Genomic DNA, 27,629 nt, shown 5'->3' on the forward strand with positions numbered 1-27,629 from the left:
GAATTTCATAGGTTCTAAGTGAGTCTAGGTGCTTAAATTTAAAAACTTGATTTTCTATCAGAATAGCTATAAGGACATAACACACCTTTTTTCCCCTAAGACTATTCTTTTGTACTTTCTCCTCTTCCTCTACACAGCTGCCATAACAAGTCTAAATCTTAGTGACAATTATCTTCTGAGGAACAAGGCTGTCACATTCACCTTATGCCTAACTTGCAAGCTGCAAAGCCCTCCCTATGTTTGCTGAGTTTACTGATGTTACTTCAATTGAAAAAGGACAAGTCCCACGAAGAGGAAATGGCACAATGCACCCTGCACTTGGCGCAGGAGCTGCTAATCTACAGACTAATCCAGTTGATACATATGGTGGGGTGGTTGGGTAACTATCAGAGCACAACACCACCACCTTTCATCTCCTAAGGTAATGCAAAAGTTAGATCTCAAATCCAATTTAAATTGGTGCTCCCTTGAGCTCAAAGATAATTTCTCTCTAATCCTCTTCTGGTTGACTATAGGGTAACCTTCAAAATCTCAGAAATGACACTGTAAAAAAAAAATAAATGATCGAGTCATAATTTTTTAGCACAAACCCCAGCTATTTTTCCTGGTGGCACTATGTTCCAGCTGTTTTCGGATTCAAGAATTTTTCAACTGCCTTGAACTCTGCATTTATTTTACTTTTCCAGATTTTCGCCAATGAAAATACCTCAGCACTGCTTGAAGAGAAAATAATCTTGTCAGTTTTATTGTGCCATATCTGAGATGATGAAGGTCATGCTAACTACGAGTCTGTTCCAATCGCTACGGGGTTGGGTGAGGTGGGCTTTTGATTTTATTTTTGGTTTTCCCCTAGCTCCTACCACAAAGTAATAGGGATTTTCCCCTTTCATTCATCTTGCCTTTTGTTGTTTTTAATCGACCACCCATCAGTGCCGAATTGCCTTGTAACTGTCTGCTGAGCTTTCATTTGACAGAGATAGCTGCTATTGTTAGCAGGAGCCTTCACTTCAGCCCATTTAACTTTCCTCAGTTTGACAGCTTCACAATAGCCACCTTCCATCTAAAGAAAACTGTGATTTAGTAGAAAGGGAATGTGGGACAACAGCCTGATCTGTCACTCAGTCTCCAGTGAGTTCTCTTGGCATAAAGTTCCCCCACAAAGCTGGAGGATGAAATACTACATGAAAATGAGACGGCCATGAGACATGTTCAGTTATATATTCTGGCAAAACCTAAACAGCAATCACAGTTAAAAACACAGCCCTTTCCTGTCAGTAATACTCCACACTGGGAAGCAAAATAAATATTTTGACTAATGCTAAATTTCCATTTTTTAACTTACATTCCAGAGTACTACGTGACATTTTTTCCCCCTTCTTTTATTCACCTAGTAATTGTTCTCAGATTGATCTACAAGAGTTCCTAGTGGAAACAATATGCCACAAGTAAATTAAAGCTTTCATTGGACCAGTCATTGGTCCTACTCCATGTAAGTTTATATGAAAAGAGCCTGGATGTCCTCCCTTACTGACAATTAAAAAAGTCAAATTATAGCTGCTTTAGCACAGCCTCTAAATACTTCCCAGCTCAGCTCCACGCTCAGCTTTCCTTTCATATGTGCTGTAGAAATATATTTTTACCTGATTTTTAACTGTTGTGCATTTATGCCTTACGCCCCTTTGCATTTCTGGTTTTATCATTTGGCACAAATGACAAGCTGTAGACATCCCACTATTAGATTTCCAGGCACCATTTTTTTCCCTACCCAGTTAAGTAACATTATTTTCTTGTCCAAAATCTTCGTTCCCAGTTTGATGAATGCTCTCTTCCTAAAAAATATGTCTATAAAATTGAATTTGATTACCATAAAGCATAATTTGTTGCAGTCTATCTACATGCCTTTCTTTAACTCTCATTTAACTTCGTCAGAAGAGGCATGAGAAAACAAGAGTTGGTAGAGCTGCAAAAGGAACCCACTAAACTGACTTCTGCATTCACCTGAGTCTGAGAACCATTTCCCGGTATTTATAATAAATCAGTTACTTTGGTAGTGGTGAATAATCACTGAGTAACAGATAAACTTTCGTTTTGCAGCAGCCATTCAAAACTGCATGAAGAAATTACCACAACTGTATGGAAAGGTGTGTACAGAGATGGAGACAGAAAATCAGATAACAGATAAACTCCAGTAAAAAGACAGATAAAAGCTACTAGAGAGGCATCTATTGCCCAGGGTTCACTTGTGAGAGAGTACCCACGAGGCTGCAACTAGGAAGAACACCAGACTGCTCCACTGTTTCTAATTAGAGAGGACATCCTTCATTTTATAGCTCCTGTGGTCTAATTTGTAGCGAGCCATATCCCCTAAAGCTTTCTGTAAACCAAATTAAAACTCATTCCATCAAGGAGTTTCAGCAATATATGGTCTCTGATCACAATACATACTCATGGTCATGGAGCTGCTGCAGGCAGTCAGCTGGGGTTGCTGACTTTTTTTTAATTTTTTGTTTTTAATTTCATGTTGCCTTTTTTTTTTTTTTTTTTTTTTTTTTTTTTTTTTTTTTTTTTAAGGAAACAGCAGATTTCTTCTAGGAAAAAAACATTTTAAAGACCAGAGAATCTGGTTCTTCTTAAACAGTCGTTCATGAGAAGGAACAGTACAGTCTCTCTCTACTGATTTTCCTGGTATTCTCTGACTTTTAATTAAATTATTTTTCTCCCTATCTTTTTTTTTATTCGAGACACCTCAAAGCTTCAGCTCAACCAACATTGCTAGCAATTTTTTTTCCTCTAAATTAAAAAAAAAGTTAGCTTAGGGCTTTTTGGAAGCCTTAAGACTCCATGAAAGCTTTTGAAGTTTGCAGTCCCTTTTCAACCCAGAAAGCATTCACATAATGTGCAGCAGTAACACAAACACTCTATTGGTCTTTAACCTCAGGACAAGGAGAGGAAATTCTGCCTTTATGCCCATTCAGCCCTTGAGCCTCTATGCCACCACTGTCAAAGCTGCAATCAGCATTACAGCTCCTGGATTTGGACATGTGTCCATTAGACTCCAAGGGAGAACTTCATTTCACACAGGCATTGGATGAGAGTGTGATGATTTTTGTCCCCTACAAATCTGCCTTGAATTTGAACTGGTAATTTGAAGGTGAAAGGATCCATCACCCCAATGTTAGGGCTGCCTGTGCCAGGCAGAATTGACACCAAGAATTTGGTGTCACTGGGTGGTTGAACTCCTCACACAGCCCCAGTTCCCTGCAAACACGGCCCTCTCCCACCCCCGCGGGATCTGATGGGAGAACACAGCTCTGTGTGTGTCTGGCAGAGCTGCTGGTATCAATCAACACCACAAACACCAAGGCAGATCCCTGTTTCCTCCCACATGCAAAGGGACTCGGCTAAATTTCTTCAAGCAAGATTTCAAGGAAGTATTTATCACAGCTGGTGTAATTACAGAATTACCTGTGAAAACCCACAAAGGCTGAGGGATCTAATGAATAAGTGGAAAACTACAGCATAATATCAAACAAAATGTCTACAGTCAAAATAATTCAGCTCGGTAAAGGTCACACACTCCCTGCCTGGAGGAACAGCAGAGCAGGCTTTGAATGCAGGCAGGTGAGAGCTTTGCCTACTTTATGTGAGGAGATTTTGATAAACATTCCAACCTATTTTGACAACGGGTGGCCAATATGGCAAAGTGGTTCACTGTGGTTCACAGTGGCAGTTTGATATTAAAAACTGACCAGTAAGAAATCCGATAGGCTGGCCCCAAATGCTGAGAGTTATTAACCTTGAGCAGCTCCTGGAAATGGGATGCCCTGGGCTGGCACCACTGCCAGGGAGAGTCTCCAAATCCCCAGGAGGTGGCTACAGACCACTCCACTCTGCCTGCTCCTTTCTCCCCACTCTCTGTACTTTCCTCTTCCATTAAGCCTTTATCCACTCATTTCAAAGAAAACAAATATATTCACTGTTGTGTAAAGGCTCATCTACATTTCCTGTGAGCTATTTTCATCAGCAGTACTCTATTAAAGTTATTTCAAAGTAAACTAGAGAGAGAGAGAGCAGAGACTGTGTAGCACTATATCATGCGTCTTCTGAAACTAGTTAAATCTCAGCAAGAAGTAAAAAAAAAAAAAAAAAAGAGAGATCTATTTAAAACTAGATTAAGCTCAAGCTGCTAAAGCATAATAAATTGCTCTATTTTAACTGACTGAACTGTGCACACTTAGAATACAAGGGCATATTTCATTTGGGTTTATGCAATTGTTCAGTCTACTTTTCTACCATTTCACCCATCACCAGATGAGAGAACTTGTCAGGCAAAATTGTAGCTAATGATGTTTAATGGTGGCTAAGCCCGATAGACTTGTTTATTTCTTTTCTTCTTTTTTGTTGCTTTACTCTCGCTGAAATAATGAAAATATTACATGAAAAACTTCTATATTATTTGCAGGAAAAGCTTCTATTACCAATGCCAGGTAACATAAAGCTTTATCTGATTTATACAGCAATCTATATAAATCTACTTTTATGTTTTATTTGATTCCAGCCATTAGGCTGTGCTAGGAAGTAATTCTAAAATATATATCATAGTGGCAATTCACTGTACTATACCAAATTAATCTACATAAATCTATACCTGTGTGCAGGGAACCAGCATGGTAACATCACCAGGATGGAGGAGGAATGGATGCCAGTAATTCTACTTGTAGGCTTTCTAGGAAGTTCAAGCTTTCTCTAACTACTGGGCAGAATAGAAATGTCCCCTACTGACCAAATTCCTCCACCTAAATTAATTGCCCTGTCATTAGCATAGCTCTTACATTCTAAATTTCAGAATATGGAGCTGCATATTAGGAGAGGTATTTCCTCTTCATGACTGATCTAAAGTCAGAGAGCTGGAGAACGAATGGGCTGTTTGGAACAGCATATCCTTTTCAAAACCTGTATTCCTCACTGATTTAAGTTCCTTACATAGCTGAAGCCAGTGTGCTCTGCACAGCTGAATAAGGCCAGCTGGCAAAGCAGGAGCATATCAGCATTCTGACTGCTTTTCTTTTGTTTGAATATTACCTCAGTGGCCGCACACTAAACGATGTGAACTTGATGGGCTTGACTATGACCTCAGCTAAACTGAACAATATGAAGCTGGCACATCTGTAGTCTCAGCTTTGCTATTTTTCAATTTATTTTTCACCTGATTTGTATTAAGATGTGGTTCAAATTTTAAAATAAAAATAAAAAAGGGGTCCTTTCTGCATTCCAAATCAATCAGCAAACGCTGCCATGCCAGAAGGCAGGCTTCATCTGCCTCTTCACACCACATTTGGTGGATCCCTGACTTATGAGAGCTTGATTTCTAAATGTTTATGCAGAAAGAAATGCTTTGCACATCCGCTCCTTCTCAGATAGCCTACGGGGATTTCTGGCAATACTTTTTTTTTCTTTTTCTTTTTTTTTTTGCCTGCCTTCTAGTTTTTCTCCTTGTGGATACATAAAGTCAGAGTGACAGCAGGAGTAGGCTCAACTCGCAGCGAGCAGCATCCATGCTTATTATTGATATTGACTACACCAGACAAGCTGGACATCTGTCTTTACTTTTAGCAAGTCCTACAAGGATAAACATGGACATGAATGTGGGCTGCCCCATGGACAGTGCACTGGAGCTCTTTTATACTCCCAGCCCATCGCTGGGCTTCTGTCACTTTTGTCTGAGTTGCATTTCAGCCCAGGGTCGCGAGAGTTCAGAACACAGTCAATTAATCAAATGGCTTCTATGAACATAACACTGCAGTTCAATAAGGGTTTCCTATTCAACATAAGCAAAGGAATGAAAGCAGGAGGTTAATGTGAAGATAGCTAGGTTACACGTGGAGATTTGAGCAGCAATCCTTGACCAGCCATCATCGGACAGCGCATTTTGTCGGAGCAGTTATTTTATGTGAGACAAAAGAACAAACCCAGGATGTTTATGGCCTGATCCTGCTCTCAATAAAGTCAAGTCAAGCTCTTCTGTTGACTTATGCCTACTAGTTCAGGATCTTTGATCTTGGCAATAAAATTAACACAGCAACAGGAAACAACAAAGAGAGTCAGAAAAACTCCCTCTTAGAGTGCTCTGTGTTTACACTAAGGAAGAGAGAGGATTCAAGTCTGAGGTGAAATAACTCCTCCCAAGAGGACGGGAACTGGATATGGGACTTGGTGCCCAGTACCCTGAAGTGATGGGGACAGGGCTGTTCTCTCAGTGGAACAGGTTTACCTGTGTTGTGTCAGTTGTATGAGGTGGCACTTCCAAAACTGCTGATCCCAGCAGGTGGGAGTGGAAGGCCCAGATTCCTCATTTTTGCTGCCCAAACGTGACCTATCAAATGGGGTGGGAAGCAGTGTGCTGAGTATGCCAGCCACCCCTTCAGGAGGGCTTTTCTGTCTCAGCTTTACAAAAGTGCTGGGATTCTGCTTCCTATCGTCCAACTCTTCTAAAAAGGGGCTGAAAAAAAACCCTTCTAAGCAGTGTGAGAATTCTTTTTGATGCGATAAAAAAACCATAAATACATGTTTCTAACCACCGAAGACAGCGAGCTTTGGAGGGCTTAAATGGAAAAAGCTAGTTTAGATTGAGCCAATTCTGGGTATTGCCACACATGTCAAATAGCACTTCACTTGACAAATGGTCCCAAAGAAATCTATGGAGCTATTCAGGGGGTAACGGTGATGTTTGGTATGAGTAAGGAGATTAGAATCTGGCCCTTGCTTTATTTTCAGAGAGATTTCAAACATGTGTTTGTTCTAATTTTCCCTTCCTTCTAGGATTGCTGGTATTCACTTGGCTCGGCTTTAGAGGCAGAGGGATGTGAAAAACAGCACCAGTAAAAAAAATAAAAAATTATAAACTCTCTAATATATGACCAAAATAGCTTTTCCCCCTGTAAAATATGTGGCATAAATGAATTCCATAATGATGCTATGTGTTATAAAAGTTTTATTGGCACTCATTTAGGATTACCCGCATAACTCACTTGTGAGTTCACTACTCGTGGGTAATGCACTCATCCCAAATGCATGCTAAACACCAGCTTATGTAAAAAGTCCTATTAGAGTTTAACAGAGATTAAACTAACAGATTATATTTTTTTTACAGAAGCCCCTTAAAGTCAGAGGTCCACAGAAATTACAAAAACCTTAGTCTATAACAGGCAATGTTTTCGTTAGGTTTATTCTAATCATCTCGTATTAAATTCTGTAAATTCTTTACCAGTGACATGCACATCCTCTCTGCAATTTTACATTTTTCCTCTCCCTAAGCACAACTTTGTGTAGTGTCACAGACATGAGACTGCACGGAGAGAGAACACAGGCCCTGGTGTGAGGTCAGTACAAACACAGTGTTGGAGTCCTTGCTTTACCAACTTTAAACTGAAAATTCAGGGAATGAATGGAAAAAACCCACATTTTTTTGTGTTTACAGACTGAGAACTGAGACATGATTTCCTAAAGGTCACAGAGGAAGTCCCCGTTAATGAAAATTAAATTCTCCTAAGCACCAACCTAATGCCTTAACAACAAATTCATCTTCCCCAAACATCTGTGCTCATCTCCTGCACTCCGTGCTCATTCCTGTTCCATTTGCACATCTCTCTCTGGCACTGTGACATCATCAGTATCTGTTTTGACTTAAAGCATCACACACACACACACCTGGACAAGGCAGCCCATGAGGAGCAGGGCTGAGCCTGTCAGGCAGTCTCTGCATCAGGAAACAACAGCTCAGTTTTGCACAATAACCATTACCAGGCACCCAAACTTGGTAACCTTAGCCTGGGGCAATCTCACAAAGAAAGCTGCGACAGAAACAGGAACAGAGCTGATGCTGGCTGGGCACAGTTAAGCTGATTTTCCTGTTTTCTTTCCTGCTTTGCCCTGTTTTCTTCTTTGAACATCTTCTGACTCATGAGGACGCTTGTGAGGAATACACAGGCAACATTCAAACCTCCTGTGCTGCCAAGTTCAACCTGAAATACCACCACCGCCCACAGGAGTTCCTCTGCACACTTCAGTGCCTTCAATCACACATCCTTCTTGGACAAAATTAGGGAGAATTTCTGTAATTAATCTAAGATTTCTTTCCCCTGAAATAAATGGAAAAGGGGACAGGAAGACACCCAAAGTACCTAATTGTTTTCTCCAAGTAAATGTTTCCTCTCAATATTCAGATGAATGTTCTGTGACAATTTATGATGAAATTAAAAGTTAAGGCAATGTTTTATGGACAATATTTTTCTATTAACTCACATATGGGAGAACTCTAAAACTTGGTAAGAATTAAGGTTAGCTCTTAAAAGAAGCATCTAATATGCCATTATAGCAAAACACTGAAATGAAAGCAAATGCCTTGGTAATTTTCTAGGCATATTGAATATTAATGTGACATAGTTATTTCCAAGGAAGGTGGAAACAATAAATAAGGAAAAAAAACAACCCTCCTATTTTTTAGAATTATTTCCTACCTAAATCCTACATATTTTCTTACACATATCACTTGATTTTCAATCACTTCAGAGCAAATAACTTTCTCTAAATCCTAAAGAACCTACCTGCTATTAACAATCTCAGCAGTGCCTAATAAAAAACCACTTAAGCACAAACTGTACTTAATTTATATGGTGAGTAGCTATAAGTTATCAACCCCAGAATCCTGTGCAGAAATTAAATATTCAGCTTTCCTTTACTAATTCAAGCAGGATTTTTATATCTCAATTGTGCAAGCTTGACAGTTGGGAAAAAATGAGTCAAGTCAAACCTCCAGCAAGAAACTGTATCATGGAGGGTGCTGAAAGGAAGAGAGATGCAGGGAAGTCAGAGAGGTAGAAAGTTTACATACTTTCAGAGTATTCTCAGTTGTCAATACAAGAATAAACATGTCATCTGTTTTCACTGAAGCCATTGGCAAAGCTATCAAATTGCTGAAAAAAATAAAATTATTTTACTATTTTTAGCCCAGGCAAGCCCATTGCTGAAATGGACTAGAGCAGGAGTGGATTCTTCTGAATCAACAGAAGAGATCTTATGTGCTGGATCAACAGCAAGGGAAAGCTGGAGGAAGGACAAACACACAAATTCTGTTGAGAATATATTGGAAAAGAAACGTCAGGGGACTGGTCAGTCTAGGAAAGGGGATACAAAGAAAGAAAGAAGGTAATAAAGCAATAATCTCAGGTCCTGCTCTGGAATTACCCAAAATCTGCAGTGTTTTGTAGGGATTTTAAGGAGCACATTTAGAAAATTTCTTAGGAATTAGGAGAGCAGGGTCAATACAGTTAAACTCTGTCAATAATCACTCTGTAATATGTACAAGGATCTTCCACCCCAGTGCCCAAGGGCTACCCCTGAGCTTAGGACTGAACTTTTCAAATTTAAAAAGAAGGCAGTCATTTGAGAAAATCTTATGGGAAAAAGCCTAAAAATAAAGCTGTTTTTTTAACACTCAAGACCAAAGCCTCCCCCTCTTTCCTCCCTGAGACCCTCTATGAGCCAAACTTTGCCAAGAGGAGTATTTAATGAGAAGTTTTAAAGCCATTAGCCTGGCCATAACAGGGCCTGGCTGGGCTGCAGGGATGGGGAGGCTGGAGCTGGCCACACACAGAGTGGCCAGGTTATTCAAGCAGCAAAAAAACCATCCAAAAAAGTTATCCAAAGCAGCCTGGGAGCAGCACCCACAGGTGGCCATGGAAGAGCAGAATTCCCTGCACACCTCTGAGCTGTAAGGCCACGTCCCCAGCACGTCCTGGAGCCAAAAGGGTGTTTGTACCTCAGTGATGCCTGAAGTTTGAACTTTCATACATTTCAGGTTCTGTGGTGCCCAGGGGTGCAGCTCTGAGCTCACAGTCAGTGTCACTCAGCTCTGCACACAGCAGGGACACAAAACAAATCCTTTTCCTGCTGCACACCAAGGACAACTTTCAGGCCCAAAAGCACAAACAAGGGTGGCTGGAGGGAGGAACAAGAAGGATGGGACCTCACAACCTGCAGCTGCAATTGGACAATTCAACCCCAAGATGCAAATGGACCAAAACTTGTCAAAGTGTGAGACCTGGTGACCCTTTGTCCATTTTGTGACTATTTTGGGTCCACCTTGGGTGTAGCCCTGGCCAGGCTCTTGTCCTGCTCAAGGTGTACCCTAAAGGCCTTTCAATAAATCTCTGCTTTATTTTTTGGCTCTGTCCAGTCTCTGTTTCAGGTCAGCCTTCCCAAGGCATCACCATCTCCTTGTCCTGCTCCTGGGGCCACCATGGGCCATGGGGACACCACAGCTCCTCCCACAGCTCTCATCCTCATGGGCACTTTGGGACATCACCCCAGGCACAGGCTCTAGGGATAACCTGGCATATGGCTTCCAGGCAGAGAAGGGATACAAAAATTCATTGCAAGCTTATGTTTTACTGGGATATTTCCATAAAGCATGTGGTGATAGTTAAAAAGCCCTCCACCTCTGTAATTCGAAACACTGTGGCAGTGCAGGACACTATTAATGCTGCGTTTATACAGATACCCACTGCCTGAGATTGTAGGCACTTGAATGGTGAAAATGTCTAAGAAAAGAGTGGGAGCTGTGTGCTAGGCAACATCAAAGAGCAAAATAGGCAATTTTTTTAAAAAAGAACTACCTAAATCATGGATGTTTTTAAGAGGGCTATCTAGGCCCTAGAACTGGATCTTGCTCTTTTTTTTGTAGATGACATTCCAACAGTCTTTTGTTGTTAAATAGCTCCAGGGTGCTAATCTGCATTGGTATGTTAGCAGAAAACACAAAATGTCCAGAAACACTTGATAAACAAGGCTCCTGAAAAGGACCTTCATGTCCTTCAGATGAATGACTCTGGTAAGTTCACTGAGGTGACATTTCTAAATGTCCAGGGATCCTGCTCCAGTGTTAATTCGTCCAGTTTATCCAGCAACACAGTAAGGCCACCACAGTTTATACACACAGCAGATTCAGCTTTTGGGTGTAACACATGAAAATATCAACTTGATTTCAAAAATTTCAGCTTTAACCACTGATTTCAGTTGGGATACACCACAAAGAAACAATTTGTCATCCTTCACACCAAACAGAGTTGGTTTATAAACAGCCTTCAGGAACTCAGTGCCACTGAAGTCCTAACCTGGTCACACACAGGAGGTTACAACCAGGAGCTGGCAGCACAGCACACTTGTGTCTACCATCACCCCTCCTTTTTTTCCCCAGCAGGAAATTTTGTTTTAGCACAATTTGAAGATTTCCTTGACAAAGCCCCACGGGGTCTCCTACAGGTGCATTCCAGTGAGTGCCAGAACATGTTGGCACCATCTGGGCTGAAGTGAAAATGCACTTGGGAGCTGCTGCAGTGCCCTGAGGGCTGTCCTGGGCAGGCACAGCAAATCCCATCACTCAGTAAATAAAGAAAACCTGCATGTGTTTGTGCATGGGAAACATGACAGATCTGTGACAAACCTACTGCACTCTGCTCAGAAACTTCGTGGGACTTTGGAGCACTGAATAATCTGCAGTGGAAAACCCTGAATGCTTAATTCTGTACCCTTGCTTCATTCTGCTGACTTATGCTGTTCAAAACCCACTGAAATTAACTGCAGTTTGAGTATCCAGATACTAAGTCTAAGCATGGAGTTTTTTTCCCTGAGTACAAGCTCTGAAACTGTAAATTATTAATATTAATAATGGGAAAAATCTGTTATGTATAAACAATGTAAGCAAACAGTAACAACCATTTAAATTTGTTAATCTGGGAATTTCTTTTCTCTGATTCTCTTTCATAAACAAAATATTTTTTTCATCAGGCAGTATTCATTATATTCATCCTTGGTGTAGTTACAAGGCAAAAAATGTGGATTATTGATGAAATAGATCATAATGACTCTTTCCAAGCCATTATCATTTATCATTTAAATGTGTATTCAATGAGCTTTAATCTGCAAATTTTTCATGTTTGGGAGAAATTATGATTTAACAGATTCATTGTGTTTGCTTTATTCCTTTTTTAATACAATGCATGGCACATGTTCTGCAGGCTACACATGAACTAATTTTACCTATCAGAATGGACTTTTTAAAAACCTACTAGAGAACAGCAGCTGAATTTTAAGGCCTCCAGTCTCCAGAAACACAACAGTGCTGGAACATCATTTCATTATACTAATAAATGAGTCCTGCAAAATCTTCATAACCTGGTACATTGGCCTTTCTTCCTGGAAAGTCTCAGTCTCCCATTACTTCTAAGGACAGCACCTCAACCAATCACACCTGAGATTTCAACTATATAAATTTTCTCCTATCTCCTCAACAGGTACTTTTTCTAGTGCCTTATATTAGGCAAACAAAATCAATTAATGCTCTCTTGGTGTTAATCAGTCTGAGTTGTGTAACATATATTACCAGGGATCCACGCAACATCAGTCCTTGTGTGGTGTTTTTATACTCACAAGAGTCAATTAATAATAAGAAGAATAGTGGTTAACACTTTGGCTAAAGCAAAAGAGCATGGAAAGTTCTGTCCTTAGGAGAAGGAAGGTGATACTGGATTTTTAGGTCAGTGTTTGCATAGCTGCACAAGTTACAAAACTGCAAGAAATGTCAGCATTTGGCAATACACGAGCTCTTCTAGCTTGGGTTTTGGCTACAGCAGATTAATTCCATATCCAGATTGTATATAATTCACTTAACACCCTTTCTGACTCAAGTTTTGAAATTTCCTGAACAAAATCCCTGCTCTCTCTCTCTGAGCACACTCCCCCTGTCACCAGGAGCTCTACTATCTGCTTTGAAAGACATGATGGGTAAATGCAGACAAATTCACCAACCCACAGCTCAGACTATCCCCTGCCTGTGATCTCCTGCTCCTTCTTAACATCATCTCTGCCTGCTGGATGGTGGGAAGGCTCCCCAGCCAGGCAGGCACGAGGCAGGATGCCAACAAGGGCTCTGAACTATTCTATTATTCTATTCTGTTCTGTTCTGTTGCATTCCATCCTATACTATCCTATTTCCTATTCCTAGTCTATTCCTATTCCTATTCCCATTCCATCCCCATTCATATTCCTATTCTATCCCTTATCCCTTATCCCTACCCCTATCCTTCTATTCCTATCCCTATCCCTATTTTTATTTCTATTCTATTCCTGCCTTTTCTATTTCCAGCTGGGTGCTCTGAGCAGCTCCAGGGTTCTGACACGGAGGCAAGAGACACGCCATGACTGACAGATGTGCCAGGATTATTTAGGAACTGTGGCCTCCCAAACATCTGTAAGAGCCAGTGCTCCTCCTGGGGAAGCAGCCGAAGCCCTGCAGCAGCTGGGAGCTCACCAAGGCACCAGTGTGCTCCAGAGTGAGGAGGCTCTGCCTGCCCCAGGAGGGCAGCTCTGACCACCCTGAGGCCATGCCTGCAGGCAGCTGAAAGGAATGACAGCGCTGAAGGCTTTTCTCATTATCCCTCACAACTGCTGTAATTCCACAAAAAAGCCCGTGGATGGTGGGTGGCTGTGGCAGGAGGGCTGCACTCTGCCCACCTGAGGTGCAACGGTGGGGGGGGGGCACTTTCATTCTACCCTCAAGCATGGTTTGCCCCGTGCTCACACATCAATGAATTATTCATAGGTTTTCCTGAGGACAGCTGACTTTTCCCTTAACACAAGTATTTTCAAGTATTGAAAGATAGGCATCTAAAAATAATAAAAAAAGGAATCATCTATTGGGCTTAACACAAAACAATCTCACATAAAAAGAAGCATTTTTTAACAGCACATATCTACTTTATGGCACTGGTCTCTTAACTTCATGCTTATGAGTTAAGGAAACAGCCCCTTGGTGGATTACTTTTCATAGTTTGCTCAGTAATGTGTTTACAAAGCCATTGTTGCAACTAGATGCTTATATTTTTTGATATACAGTCTGCACTACAGCAGTACATCTTCAGAGGTTTCATGCTTATTTCAAAAACCTATTTAAATGGTTCTTTACCTGCCCTCCCAGCAAAACACAAGTTTATTGCCAGATACTCCAGGGCTCCATAGTCCAGTCTGACAGTAATTAAGGCAGAATTAGTGGTGTTTTGCAGGAAATGGTAACAGTGGCAAGTGTAGAGCTGGATGGGCCAAATTCATCTCTGACAGCAACTCTTCTGAAGTAACTAACTTACTCTAGGAATTAATTCGACACTTGAAATTTCAAATAATGGCCTCTATTTTTAACTGTCTGAAGCACATAACTCAGAGCCTGAGAAAAGTTAAGTGGCTTTTCTTTTCCCTTGTTAGAAAACTGCTCATCTGCTCACTCTCTTTCTACTGTGTATCAAGTGTCTACTCCAGAAATGGGGGTTTTGTTAAGACAATATTGCATTATTTGTTAAGATAATATAATGCATTATTTCAATGCAACTTGCACTCACTTAATGCTTATCTGCCTTGATAATGGACACTATTAGTGATAAACAGTTCTCTAAACCATGCAATGAACAATACAAACCCCATTAAGCAAAATGTTGTGTTTGTAAACCTCATTATTCAAAATTTTATGTTTGGAAACATCCCCAAAATTTCTTCTGATCCTGTTGGATCATTCTCTGTGCTGCACCAATACATAACAAACCCAGTACTTGGGCAGTACAGTCTGAAGAAAACTAAAGGTATAGATAAATAATTATCTGTGAGTGCCTTCTGCTTGAACTTGGACTCCAAAGACAGTTTTGGGATTTGGACACCAAGCTTTGGCAAAACTATCTCTTCCAAATTTTCACCCATAGCTGTTAAATTTCCATCTACGTCTATATGGTATCTACAATCCAGTCTGATTCTGCAGCAGTTATCTAACTCTACAGAACAGCTAATCCTATTCAACACCATTTGTCCATTAAGAAACATCCCTTTTCTGACACGTAAAATCTACATTTTTATGGGTTTTTTGGTGTTATTGTTTGTCAAGAACCCTGCAATCCCTACCAGGATTCTAGAAAGATAGATGCAGTTGCTGCTAGGATGCAGCATTCATTCCCCTGTGGGATAGGGACTTGTTCTGGCCCATTGTGACCTTGGGAAGGTGAGCAGGACCCTCAGAGAATCCTCAGGACCCTGGGGAGAGTGAGGAAAGCCACAGGTTTACATGACATAGTGTTGCAAACTGATCTTCAAGATTATTTGATTTTGGGATGAGGGGAATTCCTGGATAAAGGGAAAAAGAGCAGGAAATCCTTTAGGTGACCCTCAGCACCTTCTCCCTTCAGGCTACAGCAGAATTCTGCTCTCCATGGGGAAAAAAACAACTTAACCTCCTTTAGCAATGAAGGACTTGCACTGTTATCTCCCTCTGACTGTTGCATTGATTACATTGGAAAATGAGTAACTTTTATCACATTTGATCTGAAATAGCACTATCTAGCTTATGTTTATCCCTTTCCATCTACACAACAGATAATTGCATGGATCTTTGCAGTCGGACCAGACACTGTGATGTCTCTTTTGATCCCTGATGTCAGGTTAAAGGAGGAGAAAAATAGAAAGTTAACCTGTGATTTAGCACTGGCCACTGTCTGGTTCCTGCTGCCAGTCTGATCTGGGGGGTTCAGACCTTTGCAAGTGCATGTCTGGCTTCCTTCTCACCATGCAGGTTCTCTCACTGCCATCTCAGATGTCAAGAGTCTGCTGGATTCAGCAGCATGGCCTCTGAATTGAAATAGATTTTTGCTTAAAAAAAAAATCAAGTCACAATTTTTTTTGGGTTTTGCTTGTTTGGTTGGTTTTTTTGCCTTTCATTTCTCTCTCAGTCTCTCTCTTTTTTTTTTTTTTTTTTTTTTTTTTCTGTACAGAGAAAGGCAGATTATTTCAATTAAGAGCCTGTCACTGACATTTGTAAGCAACCTTTCCTCAGTTCAGTGCAGCAGTTGCAGTTTTAAGTTTCTCCCTGCTTCTGTCAGGATCTAATTTTCAAGGCCCGTTGCCATGGCAGCAAGTTGGAATTTTAATCCAGTACTAAAGGTCAAGACAGGTCACCAGTTTCAGTTCCTCTTCAATCTCCCCATAAGGAGCCACAAAAAGAAGCTGAGATAAAGGTCTGACCTAACAAAAAATTCCAGTCTAGCACACAGCCAGACTTGGAGCTCTATGATTTGTGTAGGCTTTCGAATTTGTCTGGAACTGCTGAAATTCATGCTAAATCAAACATGGGCAGCACCGATTCGCATTCCTCTCTCTGCAGAAAAAGCACATCTATGTCCTCAAAACACAGTTGAGTGCATTTAAATAAGCAGGGACACCCAAAAAGCAAATACTTAGTAGAGTCTAAGAGGTAAAAAGCTGTGAAAGCAATCTCCTCATTACTGCAGACATTTACAGCTTCTGCAGACTCAGATGAGCCTGACAGCTGCACTTACATCTTCCTTGACAATATGAGGTGGATGAGTCAACATCTTTCTTTCAAAACCTGTAAAGATCTTTTTATGAAGCACTTTGACTAAACAAGACCTTCCAGTAAGAGACCATTTTGTTAAAGCTAAATCACTTCCTCCTGTGTTTCCACAACATGGATATTAATTAAACAGTTGGTTTGTACCTACTGAAGTGAGGCTACAGACATCTCCCTCCTCCTCCTGGGCTACATCATTTTCTTGGAAAGCTGCATTTTGCAGCATTAGGAAAGTCTCAAAACACATTTTCCTGAGATGTATGGACACAAGTGAGCAAAGCAGCTCCTCCTCTGGGAATTTAAAGCAGTAATTAGCCCAGCAGCAGGGAATATTTCCCTTTTTCATCATTTAGAAGGATACATTTGTAAGGTACAACTACTCTGAATCTGTGGCTCCGAGGGCCAGCCAAGGCAGGGGATAATGCAGTGACCGTGGCCCAGCCCCGTGGGGTGTTGTGAGAACTTCACTTCATAAAAAATAAGCCTTCTGGCCAGAAAATTGATAGGCTTCGGAGCCCTGCTGAGCCCTCTGCCCAAAGGATAATAGAAGCAATAGAAGTAGCAATAGATGTTCCTCTGGATAGAGACTGTGAAGCTGAGAAAAATGTGGTGGATTATTGGGGTTGTCAGAGGGATTCAGAGGAAAGATGCAAAGGATTAAGTTGGAATATTAGGAAAAGTGGCTGTAAGTCTCACCTAGGGTATTTAGGACACAAATTGGGAGTTTCAAGCCCACTCTGGTATTATGAATGCCAAGCTTCCTGGCAAAATCCATTCTTCTCTCAAACTTATCACCCATTTCCAATTGTGACTATTTTGCAGCGTGGTACAGATGAATCTGGGTGACAATTTTCTCTGTCTCAGGCTACTAAAAGTCTACAAAGCCAGTAAGCCATGACAGGAAGAATGAAAGGGACTGGAGCAAAGGGCATCAGGAAGAAAAAAGCCAGAGAGAAAAATGGCTTGGCTCTGGACCAGAAATTTACTGACAGGTCAGAGTTAAGAGGAAGGGAGCATGGTGAGGTCCAAATTATGGCAGCCAGAAAGCCAGGCAAGAAGTTCATCTGTATGTCTTTTATCAACAAGTGTGTGGGTCACAAAACAAATGGGTGGGAGAGGGACTGACTGAGCGTGGTGGCTTCCTCTGCTCTACCCTGATTTACATTTTCAGATTTACCGAGTACATTTGTTTTTCCAAATGGATCTTTGAAGTCGCACTGAAGTTCGGAAGTGACTCCATCCCACAGAAATGTAAATTGGGAGGTCACCATGAGACTGGCCTTAAGCCATAAAGGCACAACACATGCTGCTGCCTGTGATAAAAAAAAGAAGCTCTTTAAATACAGGGAAACCTGTGGCAGATTTGCAGTGTAACCACCTCCCAAAATGGGAAGTGATATGTGGCGGACAGGGAAATACATCAGGAATCCAAACATGTTACAGTGTGTCCTTTACCTCTCTCTATTAACGCTGACATTTCTGTGGTCGCAGTTCAGTGACTGCCTGCACTTGGCAGTGACACAGGGGTGCATCCTGCCTGAGAACAAAGTATTTCAACTGCTGCTCGTTAGTTAGGGCAAATAAATGTTGAATTTTTAATGGAGGGTTATACGGTATCACAGGAAATCCAAATGGTTCAGTGCTCACTTGAGTTGCAAGAAGCAATGCTGGCAAGAATGCATTTGGTGAGCTCGTTTCAGGCAGTCTTAAAGGCAGTAAGTAAGTCTCTGATAGGCAAGAAAAATTATTAAAAATTGATCAGCAAAATATCACAGAATTAATTTAGTGCGGTTCCCACAATTTTTTAAACTGATTTATAAACATGTCAGGAGAAAGAGATCATGGAAAAGAATGTATTAGGAAATAACTTTATTTTGACAGGGAGGTTAAACCGTATGTGAGCCAGCTGAATAATGAAAACAAATTAAAAGTCTAATTTAGAAATGATTTTGAATAATGGGTTTATCTTCCAAGATACAGAGCTTTTAATTATGACACTGGATTTTCACATACTTCACATCAGCTGAAATACTTTGCAAGTTTGCTTCTATAGGCAACTGTCCATAGGAAACACTCGTATATTTTATTCCAAATTACTTCATACTTTGCCCAAAAGGCAAAGCCTGCAGCAGCGAGGAACAAAACAACAGTCCTGACTGACTAGCATTGCTTCAAATCCAAGAACTTACAAGGCAAAGGGATTCAAATAAAACTTCTAGCTTACAAAAGGAAATAGTAAATATGAAAGATGAATGACATTTCTCAAAAGAGACCCTTTTATTTTCATCTGTTTGTCCCTTTAATACAGTGCACTGGAGCTCTCTAAAGATTAATGGAGCTCCAATTACATGCCACTGTTGTTCCACTTATCATAATTTGTACGTGGCAGTGCAAGGCCCTTGTAGTCATGACTTCCCCAGTTTACCCAGAGGGAATATCTTTAGAACTTCCCACTTCTAACAGACAGTTCAGGCTGGCCATGTGAAGCTAGGCTGTGAAAAAAAGCTGGCTGTCACCACTGCAAGCTCAACTGGTGCTCTCACACTCTGTTATGGTCAGCTAAAACCTGCAATTAGCAATACAAACATTTCTGTGTGTTACACCTGGGCTGCATTGTGACTGCAACTCTGATAGAGAGTTGATACATAAATAGAAACCTGCTTCCTATGCCAGTCGGAGATGAATTTTACATTTTTGGTTCCTGGTATGTTTTTGGAAATTATGCATGAACATTGAATGAATCCTTTTTTTTGCTGTTGTTTTTTTAAACTGATTTCTATCCAGGTTAAGAATTCATCAGTGCTTCTTGATTTGAATGTTCTGAATAGTTCTGAATAACAACATTACTTGTTGCAATATCCAATACTTGGTGCAAAATCCTCTTGATGTCTGATTACTCTTCATAAGGGCCTCACGCTGATTCATTTCAAACCGTGAATTACCTTTAATTCATAGCTTGCACATGCTGCCAAATGTTGTTTTCTGTGTTCCCAGGTGGCTGTCCCTGACACAGAGGAGATCTTCCAAAAAGCCATTAGATACTTACAGAAAGTATTTAGATGTCGAGAAGCACATTTCCATTTTCAAACATGCTTCCATCAACTATTATGATAATATTTGGGATTAGAAAAGTAGTGGTATTTATTTGAATTTTTTTTTTGGAACTGTGAAGTGAAATCCTGGCCTAACTGAAAGCAGTGCTGAACACCCTTAGGAAAATCCTGGCTGAAACATCACAAAAAGATTTTCAGCTGGTTGCTTTAGTTTTAAGCTCACTGTATTTAGCTGCTCTCTAGTTCCCACACAGGTTGTGTATCATTAACTATGATGGATAACAAAAACTCCATAAAAGATAAAACAAGTTGATTTTGTCTGACCCATAAAAATTCGCTGCTCTAAGTTTTTAATGGTTTCCGGTAGTTCACTGAGCCCATGAGAAGGGCCTTTTAATACTGTATTAATACAGTAAGTATAGGAAGTAATTTTATGACAGGGGAAGAATACCATTATGATTACATTCTTCTTTTTAGCTAGGCTTTTATGGAAACTACCCAAGACTACTCTGCAGTATGATTTCGAAACACAGGATGTGCTTGATTAAAAAGGTTCTGGGTAGTTTCCAACTGGACAAAGGCCAAATGCTAACAACCAAAACAGAACAAAAGCACTGGATGTTTGAGGATGACATACTTGCAATGGCAATTATATAACACAAACCCAAGTCATGAGCTGAGCCGGTCCCCTCAAATTCATGGACGCTGACAGAAAATCCTTTGCAGTGCAATTGGTTGCACCTTATCTGTTCCTGCTTACTATGCTGCAAAATAAACTAATCAGAGCAGACTGGCTGAAAACTGACCACACCATGCCCAGCGGAGATTTACTGTGAATTTCAAATTACAGAAAGGGAAAACAAGTGCTGCAGTTTTACACGGCCTGATTTCAGCTGTAAAAATTCACCAGAGTACACACACATGCATGCACATCAGTGTTCAGAACTTTGTTTTCAAGACTTTTGAGAGTAATTTAGGATCTGAGGTTAGTTATAAGTACATGTTCTCATGTACAACATAGATGCAGAATTTCAACACAATCCCAACTACTCTATTTCCATTTTACCCTCTGCACTGGGGATTGGGTTTATTCAGAATGTAGATGTAACAAAGTATATTGAAACATTATAAAAAGGATGAAATTTGTATTTCAGAAAGCTTTACTTAGACAAGAAGCCAGGCATCTTGCATCCCCCTACAACAGCAGCCCAATTGGTAAATGTATCCACCTTGCAGTATGTCATCCTCATTTTTCCCCCAGAAATGTGCACCTGAAAAGTTATCTTGCAAAAATCATACAAAAAATCAAACAAAGCCACTGGAATCTACAGAACTGTTACTAGGACCAATGTAAATTGAAAAGATAATTTAAGTTTCACTTAAATTGCACACGAACTTTAAAAAGTTGGGTAACATATCCAGGTTAAAAGGACTCCAACAAAGCAGACAGATGAACAGAGTCAAGTTCAGCCAGATTTGATCAAACTGAAATATGGATGACAGATCCTATTGACAAAATATGTAATTGGTGGGGGATAGAGTTTTGAAGTCAGTGAGACCACACTGTGTGGCTGAGAGCACAGCAACAGATGTTCCTGGGGATAAGCTGGGCTGCCATTTCACTCGTACACTCCAATATCCCCGAACCCAACCAACGTTAGAAAGACTAAATCCCCCTTTATACAACTGCAATCTGATAAACACTCCATCATTAAAACCCACAATGACTGCAGGAGCTGTCTGCCTATCAAGGTTTGTTTGGACTGTCCTATCCAGCTCTCCTTGATACCATTTCTGTCCCACTCCTGCTTTAATTTCATTATGTGCTCAAGTGCTGCAATTCCCCATGAAGGTGGTGGTAACTGCACACACAGATCTAAGGAAACACATTGGCCTCGTAATACCAAACCTCACAGTGGACTGCCTTCTAACCTCCCAAAGCCCTGTGGAAATTCTTAGAAGCTGCCTTAACAATTTTTTCTGCAGTAAAAGAGAAAAAGTGATAGTAATGGGTTAGCTGATCTTCATTTGGAAGCTAAAAATAAAAGTAGCTTTATTGCAGCTCTGATCTCTCATGTGTAAAATCTATCACCCACCGTAAGAAGGCAGTTCATTGCAGCAGAAATCTGATTGATAGTACTGGAACTTTAGATCAAGCAGCAGAACAGAGAACAACTGGTTCATAAAATGTACTCAGTGTCTTCGGGTTTTATATCAGGCTTCCTATAGAGAGCTTTGGTACCATTAAATGCACTATATACCACTGAGCTCTGAAGCACTGTTCTTTTGAAATTCAGCTTATAACTATAAACCATGATTGACAAGTCTATTACTGTTGGTTACAAACTATTGAAATATTGTCTTTTATGGTACACTCACTAAAATATTTTTCACAGTGGAATCTGAACACATTTGCTTTTAGAGAAAAATAATTTTAAGATGCAATAATATTTTTTTCCTTTTTTTTTTTTTATTTTTTTTTTTTATTTTTTTTTTTTTTTTTTTTTTTTTTTTTATTATGGAATGGGCTTAATGTTAGATTTGGACCACTTTGATGTTCTGAAACATGAATGCACCCATTCTGTTACCAAGAACTGTGGGTACAGTTGGCTAGAGTCTTCATAAAAAACCAAGTCATTACTGGAAACCAAACAGCAAAGGGCAAAAATTAATTTGTTATTAAGTTTAATAAATAAATGCTATTCTGCAAATTGATCTAAGCACCATTAGCATTCCTATCCAATTTCATTTAATCTGAAAAAAACCCAAAACTATTTAATTTTAAAATCTGATCATTCGCTCAGCCACAATTTTGTAAAGGTTTACTCAACCAACTGCCTTTGAATGAATACTTCCGTGGCTTGAGTTTATGAGTAAAGAACAAGACCTTCAGAGCCTGCTGAGTTACATCAACAGATTCAGCACCCATATCTGCTCCAGTCCTGCATCCCTCACACAGTCACAGACACATCACTGAACTCCAACAAGCCCTTCTGTGTGCACAAACTTGCACTAGAGAATCAGTATATTTAAATTCATTTTTAAAACTTGTGTAGGTACCTTCACATTGATTTTTCTCCCCCTATAGGGACTTTTAAAATTGTGTCTTTGGTAGATTAAGGGCAACCACTAGAAAAAAATTTAAATGAACATATTGTATTTACACAACTGTCAGTTAAGCTAGTGCAGCTCTGAATTCAGTACTTTAGAACATTTAACATTAAAAAACCCAGCAGCTCTGAACTGACATCAGACCCATACATTTGCATAAGTATAAAACAATAGCCTACTGTTCAAAGTTGCTATTTAGCTCCAGTTTGCAAATTAGAGAACCTGGGATAAAAGTAAAAAACAACTCAGTCTCCACTCCCTGCTACACTACTGCAGCCTCACACCAGAGAAGCACCAAAGAAAAATGGTTTAACACAATGGAAAATTAGCTCTTTCACAATTTTCAACTGTCATATTTATGTATCATCTGTGATTTTCAGCTGCTTCAAAGTGTATGAAACTCAAGACCAGCTTTTCAACACCAGCTAGCAGAATCACTCTGTATGATGTGTTTTACTCTCTCTCACTGTATGAATGTAAAAATTCCTGCATCATCTGTTCATTGGGTTGCATTTTCTATTGTAAGAGGCTTAGTATCTGATGAGAGAAGCATAAAATTGATTTAATTTTGGCAAGCTGTAGAACTAAAATCAGCATTATTTCTGCTTAATAAACTCATCTTTCACACATACCTCTGTAAGCTAATGCTTAAAAAGAAGAAACAGTAATAAGCACTGGAAACATAAAACTGGTTTATGGCTAATTTTTAAGGACTACAGAGAACACCTGAACACCAGGACAAGATTATGAGCTGAGCTTATTTGGAGAAATAAGCTCATTCTTTATGATAAATTTAAAATGAGATTTAAAGCTGGAAATAATAATACTTACGACTTCTGTGGCACTGACTTAGTTGCAACTTTCCCTGCTGGATCACTCCACTCTGCAAACAAAGGAAACACATTTTCAAATGTCAAAAGATTACTGTAGAATTAAAATGCACCCAAAGCTGTCAGCCCATCTAATTATACTTGGTTTCACAACATGCCACAATGCATAACATGTAATAAAAATGGAACTGATTTGCCTTAGCACCACAGAAATTAATTTTTTAGCCTTTGTTTTAATGATGTTAAGCAGACAAAATAAAAAAAAATAAAATACCCAACCCTGACTGTTAGGACTGGGATGATAAAGACCTACTTTGTACATTGTATCCTGAGGTCAGATGTTGGGAGTCCTACAAAGAAGAACACACAAAATGTCAGCATCAGTTAAATAAGATGAAGAAGGTAAGATATATCTTGGCTGTCTGGATTAAGGGCACTGGCGTTACACAAACAGGGAAGGAGATGGGGAAGGGATCATGGGATTGTTAAGGCAGCACCAGTGACATTAGTTTAAAAAAGCATTAACTGTGGAGACAGAGCACCACTGAGGGACCCTTCAGGAGTGTGTCCTCAGCTGCTGTAAATCTCCATCCCTCCTTCAAGGAGACACCACACAGATTTACACCCGCAGCAGCACAAGCCTTCCCCAGGCTTGGCCATGGATGTAGAGCTCAGAACACAGCAGGAATGCAGCTATGCATTAAATCCAGTGCCATTGCCTTTCTTTTGTTTGATCTCACTGCCTGGAAACACAGTCATCTTTTATTGGTGGTCACTGGTTTTTATTTGGGCTGTGAAACGCAGGATTTGGTAAAGACACAGGGAGTAGATCTTCACCTGATGGAAATTGGTCCCAATCCAATGAAATCAATGGAAGTGCAACAACTTAAAACCAGCAAAGAATCTGGCTTGCAGCACTGAGTGTGCTAACGCCAGGATTCTTGTTGGCTCACAATAACTAAGTTGTTTCTTTAATGTCACAGTGTTTTCTGGCTTGGTTTTTCTCTAGGCTCTGTAGTCCACAGTGATTGTCATCAGCTTTCCTTCCAAGCTGAATCTGATCAGTTGAAATTAAGGTGTTATTTACAACCTCATCCTCCAGCCAGGCACTACTTTGCTGGAAGTGTTAGTTCTGTAGGATGTTAAAGTCATTAAAGCCCTCACTGCACTTCCTCTTAGGGCATTATTAGTTCCTAATATTATATTGTGCTGTCAGTCAGTCCCTTGTGAAGTAAATAATGCCCTAAGAGTTAACATGGCACTTTAAATTTGAATGTCAAAGGGATAAATTGTTTTGATAAGTTCCGCCTCTTTTATCACACTTTTAAAGTATGTTTCTCATGAGAATACCTTTATTTTAATAGCTAAATTGGAAACTTCTAACAGTGCCTGTCTCTGGTTTATATAGCTGCACAACCTAGCCATATAATGTCCTAGATGTGCAATTTGGCCAGCCATAATTGATTTAAAGTGATGTTCTAAAGAGACACTTCTGTTCTATTTTTTTAAAGAGTAGCAAACATGGAAACATTTATGTGCTTGCCTATTTCCTGCAATGCTAGCTCAAAAAAAAAAAAAAAAAAAAAAAAAAAAAAAAAAAAAAAAATCTAATTTATATTTTGTGTTGAAGTGATATGGTCAAGAATTTTAGGATCAACATTTAACGTGCCCAGAAATTACCTTTGATGTGGATCTTAAAAGTTCAAAGCCAATTTGATAAAAACAGAAAAGCAACCTCAAAATTTTAGCTTCTCTGAACCTATGCTTATACCGCTACCAATGGAGATAGTGTCAGTCTGCAGGACTCAAACCAGTTTCTGTAGGGCTCATCATAAAAAGAACACTAAATTAAGAGATGGAATAAATTTAAAACAAAACCCCAAAAAAACAACGGCTTCCAGCAGGTAAAAACCTGTATTCATACAGTTCACCTTAAAGGGTTCAACTGACTTTTACCCAATTTGCAATGAGGATTAAGCTCTTGTAATTATGAGCCCACAAGAAAGATGGAGAGGGACTTTCTATAAGCACATATAGTGACAGCACAAGGGGAAATGGCTTCAGACTGACAGTAGGTTTAAATTAGATATTAGGAAAAAAGTTCTGTACTGTGAGGGTGGTGAGGCACTGGAACAGGTTGTCCAGAGAGGCTGTGGATGCCCCATCCCTGGAAGTGTCCATGGCCAGGCTGGATGTGGCTCTGAGCAACCTGGTCTACTGCAAGATGTCCCTGCCCAAGGCAGGGAACTGGATGAAACCAGATAACCTTTAGGTCACTCCCAACCCAGGCCATTTTCTGCTTCAATGACTTCTGATGCTTCACACTGCAGCAGGAACCTGCAGTGACAGTGGCAGTGCAAGGGCAGTAACAATCATATCCCATTAAAATAAGACATTCTGGGCACTGGCTTTGGTTTTGTTTAAGAAGCCACAGATATTGCTAATTTCATTTCTTTCCAACTAAGTATGGTGGCTATATTTCAGACAGGGGAAATCAGTAAGAGGAAAATCACATTCCAGCTTCTAAACCAAGATATGTTTGCTTGAACTGTAATGTTAAGTAGTACCAGTTCAAATCAGTAATTGGGAAAAATATGTCCATTTCAAACATTTTCATTGCACAAATAATAATGGAAGAAAACCAAACAAAATATATTTCATTTGACGTAGAAAGACTTCTATAACAACATAATAAAGCTCACTTTGCTTCCACTGGGTCTTCTGCAGCTTTAAATAAGCAGCTCTACTAGTAGCAACAGTCTGATTGGGAATTTCCAACTAAAAATAGTATCAGAAATTTTTTAAAGTGGGACCAATTGCAAAAATAAAACTCTCCAGCAAAGAGCACTCAACAGAACAGAATGCTAATCAGGTCACTGGTAATAGCCCTCTTGTACCTTGCTTGGGATAGAAAACTTGGTCTGCTCAGCCTTGCCTGGAGTGTGAATAGCAGTGAGAGGAGGAGGCCAGGAATGGGTCATCTCCTAGAGAAGAAAGAAAAAGTTTAGGAAACAAATTCATGTACATAAAGAAGGAAGAGAGCTAAAAATGGCCACATCTGCTCCATTCAGGCTGGAGAGGCAATTGCTCAAGGAATCAAGCCCACCACCTCACACTCTTAGGTTGCAGATGAGCTCCTTAACAACCCCACAGGCAGGATTTCCTCAGAATGACAGTGAGGACAGGTTTAACTCTTGAAAATTGTGACTGTCCATGTGTTCATCAGAGGGCAGCTGGCTCCACCTCCATGGCCAGCCTGCTCTGAATGAGCAGAGCAAAGCCCAGCAGGAGAGGGGCCCTCCTGTACAGCCCTGCAGGGGAATTCATGGTGGCAAGATGCAGCCTGACTGCAGAGTGGCAAAATAAACAAGAGGCAGGTCTAGAAAACTCTGCAATGGGCTTGCAGCAGGAATGCCTGGTGTAGGAGAGAGCAGGGACAGCACCACAGCATCTTCTTGGGGCATTGGCCACAGGCTCTTCCTGTGGTAAGCAATGTCACAGCTCAGAGCACTACTGGTTCCATTTTAAAATGAGGGACTGAGAAATCAGGTGCCTCACACAGAGTTACCCAGAAAGTCTGTACTTAACCAGGAAATCCAAGTCTCTAGTGAAATCTGCCAGACCACCTAAGCAAAACCCATCCATTTTCTGTATCAGTGTGTTTATTGAGCATTTGTACACTCATGTCCCAACTATCTTTAAAGAAACAACCTGGGTGCCCATGGCTACCAGCAGAAGAGCAGTGCCCATCTGCTCCTTCCCGCTGCAGGGAACTGCTGCTCCAGGGAGCCCGACAGGAGCACACTGGGGCTTGTGCTTGGAGCACAAGGGGGGAAAAAATCACTAAAACCAAGGAACTGCACAAGTCTGGCTTAGGCAGAGCTTGTAAATGCCCTTCTAATGAGTGTGTTTTATGGGAGACACCGCTGCTTTCTTGCTTATCTTTGTTTTTAATTTAATAAATATCCAGAGAGGCAGTAATAGCTGTCTCTGGCATTCTGTTGCATCTATGTCTTGGTTGTTTTTCTTTGCCTAAAAAGCTCAGAAAGAATTCTTTCTTGAGACAAGAGAAGCAAAGAGCAGAAGAGCATCCAATCTCAAAAATCTTATGTGCAATTGCCTGACTGCAGTAAACTCCACTTCCCAGCTGCTCTTACACACTGGTCAAACCCATGGCTA

General features: G+C 40.3%; 1 protein-coding gene across 3 annotated transcripts in view; it reads right to left on the reverse strand.

Moving 5' to 3' along the window:
• Window positions 1–27,629, reverse strand: part of AFF2 (ALF transcription elongation factor 2) — a 339,134-nt gene that overhangs the window by 111,825 nt on the left and 199,680 nt on the right. For all 3 annotated transcript variants that reach the window (XM_083876555.1, XM_083876554.1, XM_083876556.1), the window contains exons 5-7: window positions 26,348–26,434; window positions 23,764–23,800; window positions 23,452–23,503 (exon numbers count right to left, since the gene is read on the reverse strand). In XM_083876555.1, coding sequence (XP_083732681.1) covers window positions 23,452–23,503; window positions 23,764–23,800; window positions 26,348–26,434 — 176 coding nt within the window. The remainder of the gene's footprint in view (window positions 1–23,451; window positions 23,504–23,763; window positions 23,801–26,347; window positions 26,435–27,629) is intronic.

Source organism: Zosterops lateralis (genome assembly GCF_965231275.1).
Source record: "Zosterops lateralis genome assembly, chromosome: 21".
Classification (NCBI taxonomy): Eukaryota; Metazoa; Chordata; class Aves; order Passeriformes; family Zosteropidae; genus Zosterops; species Zosterops lateralis.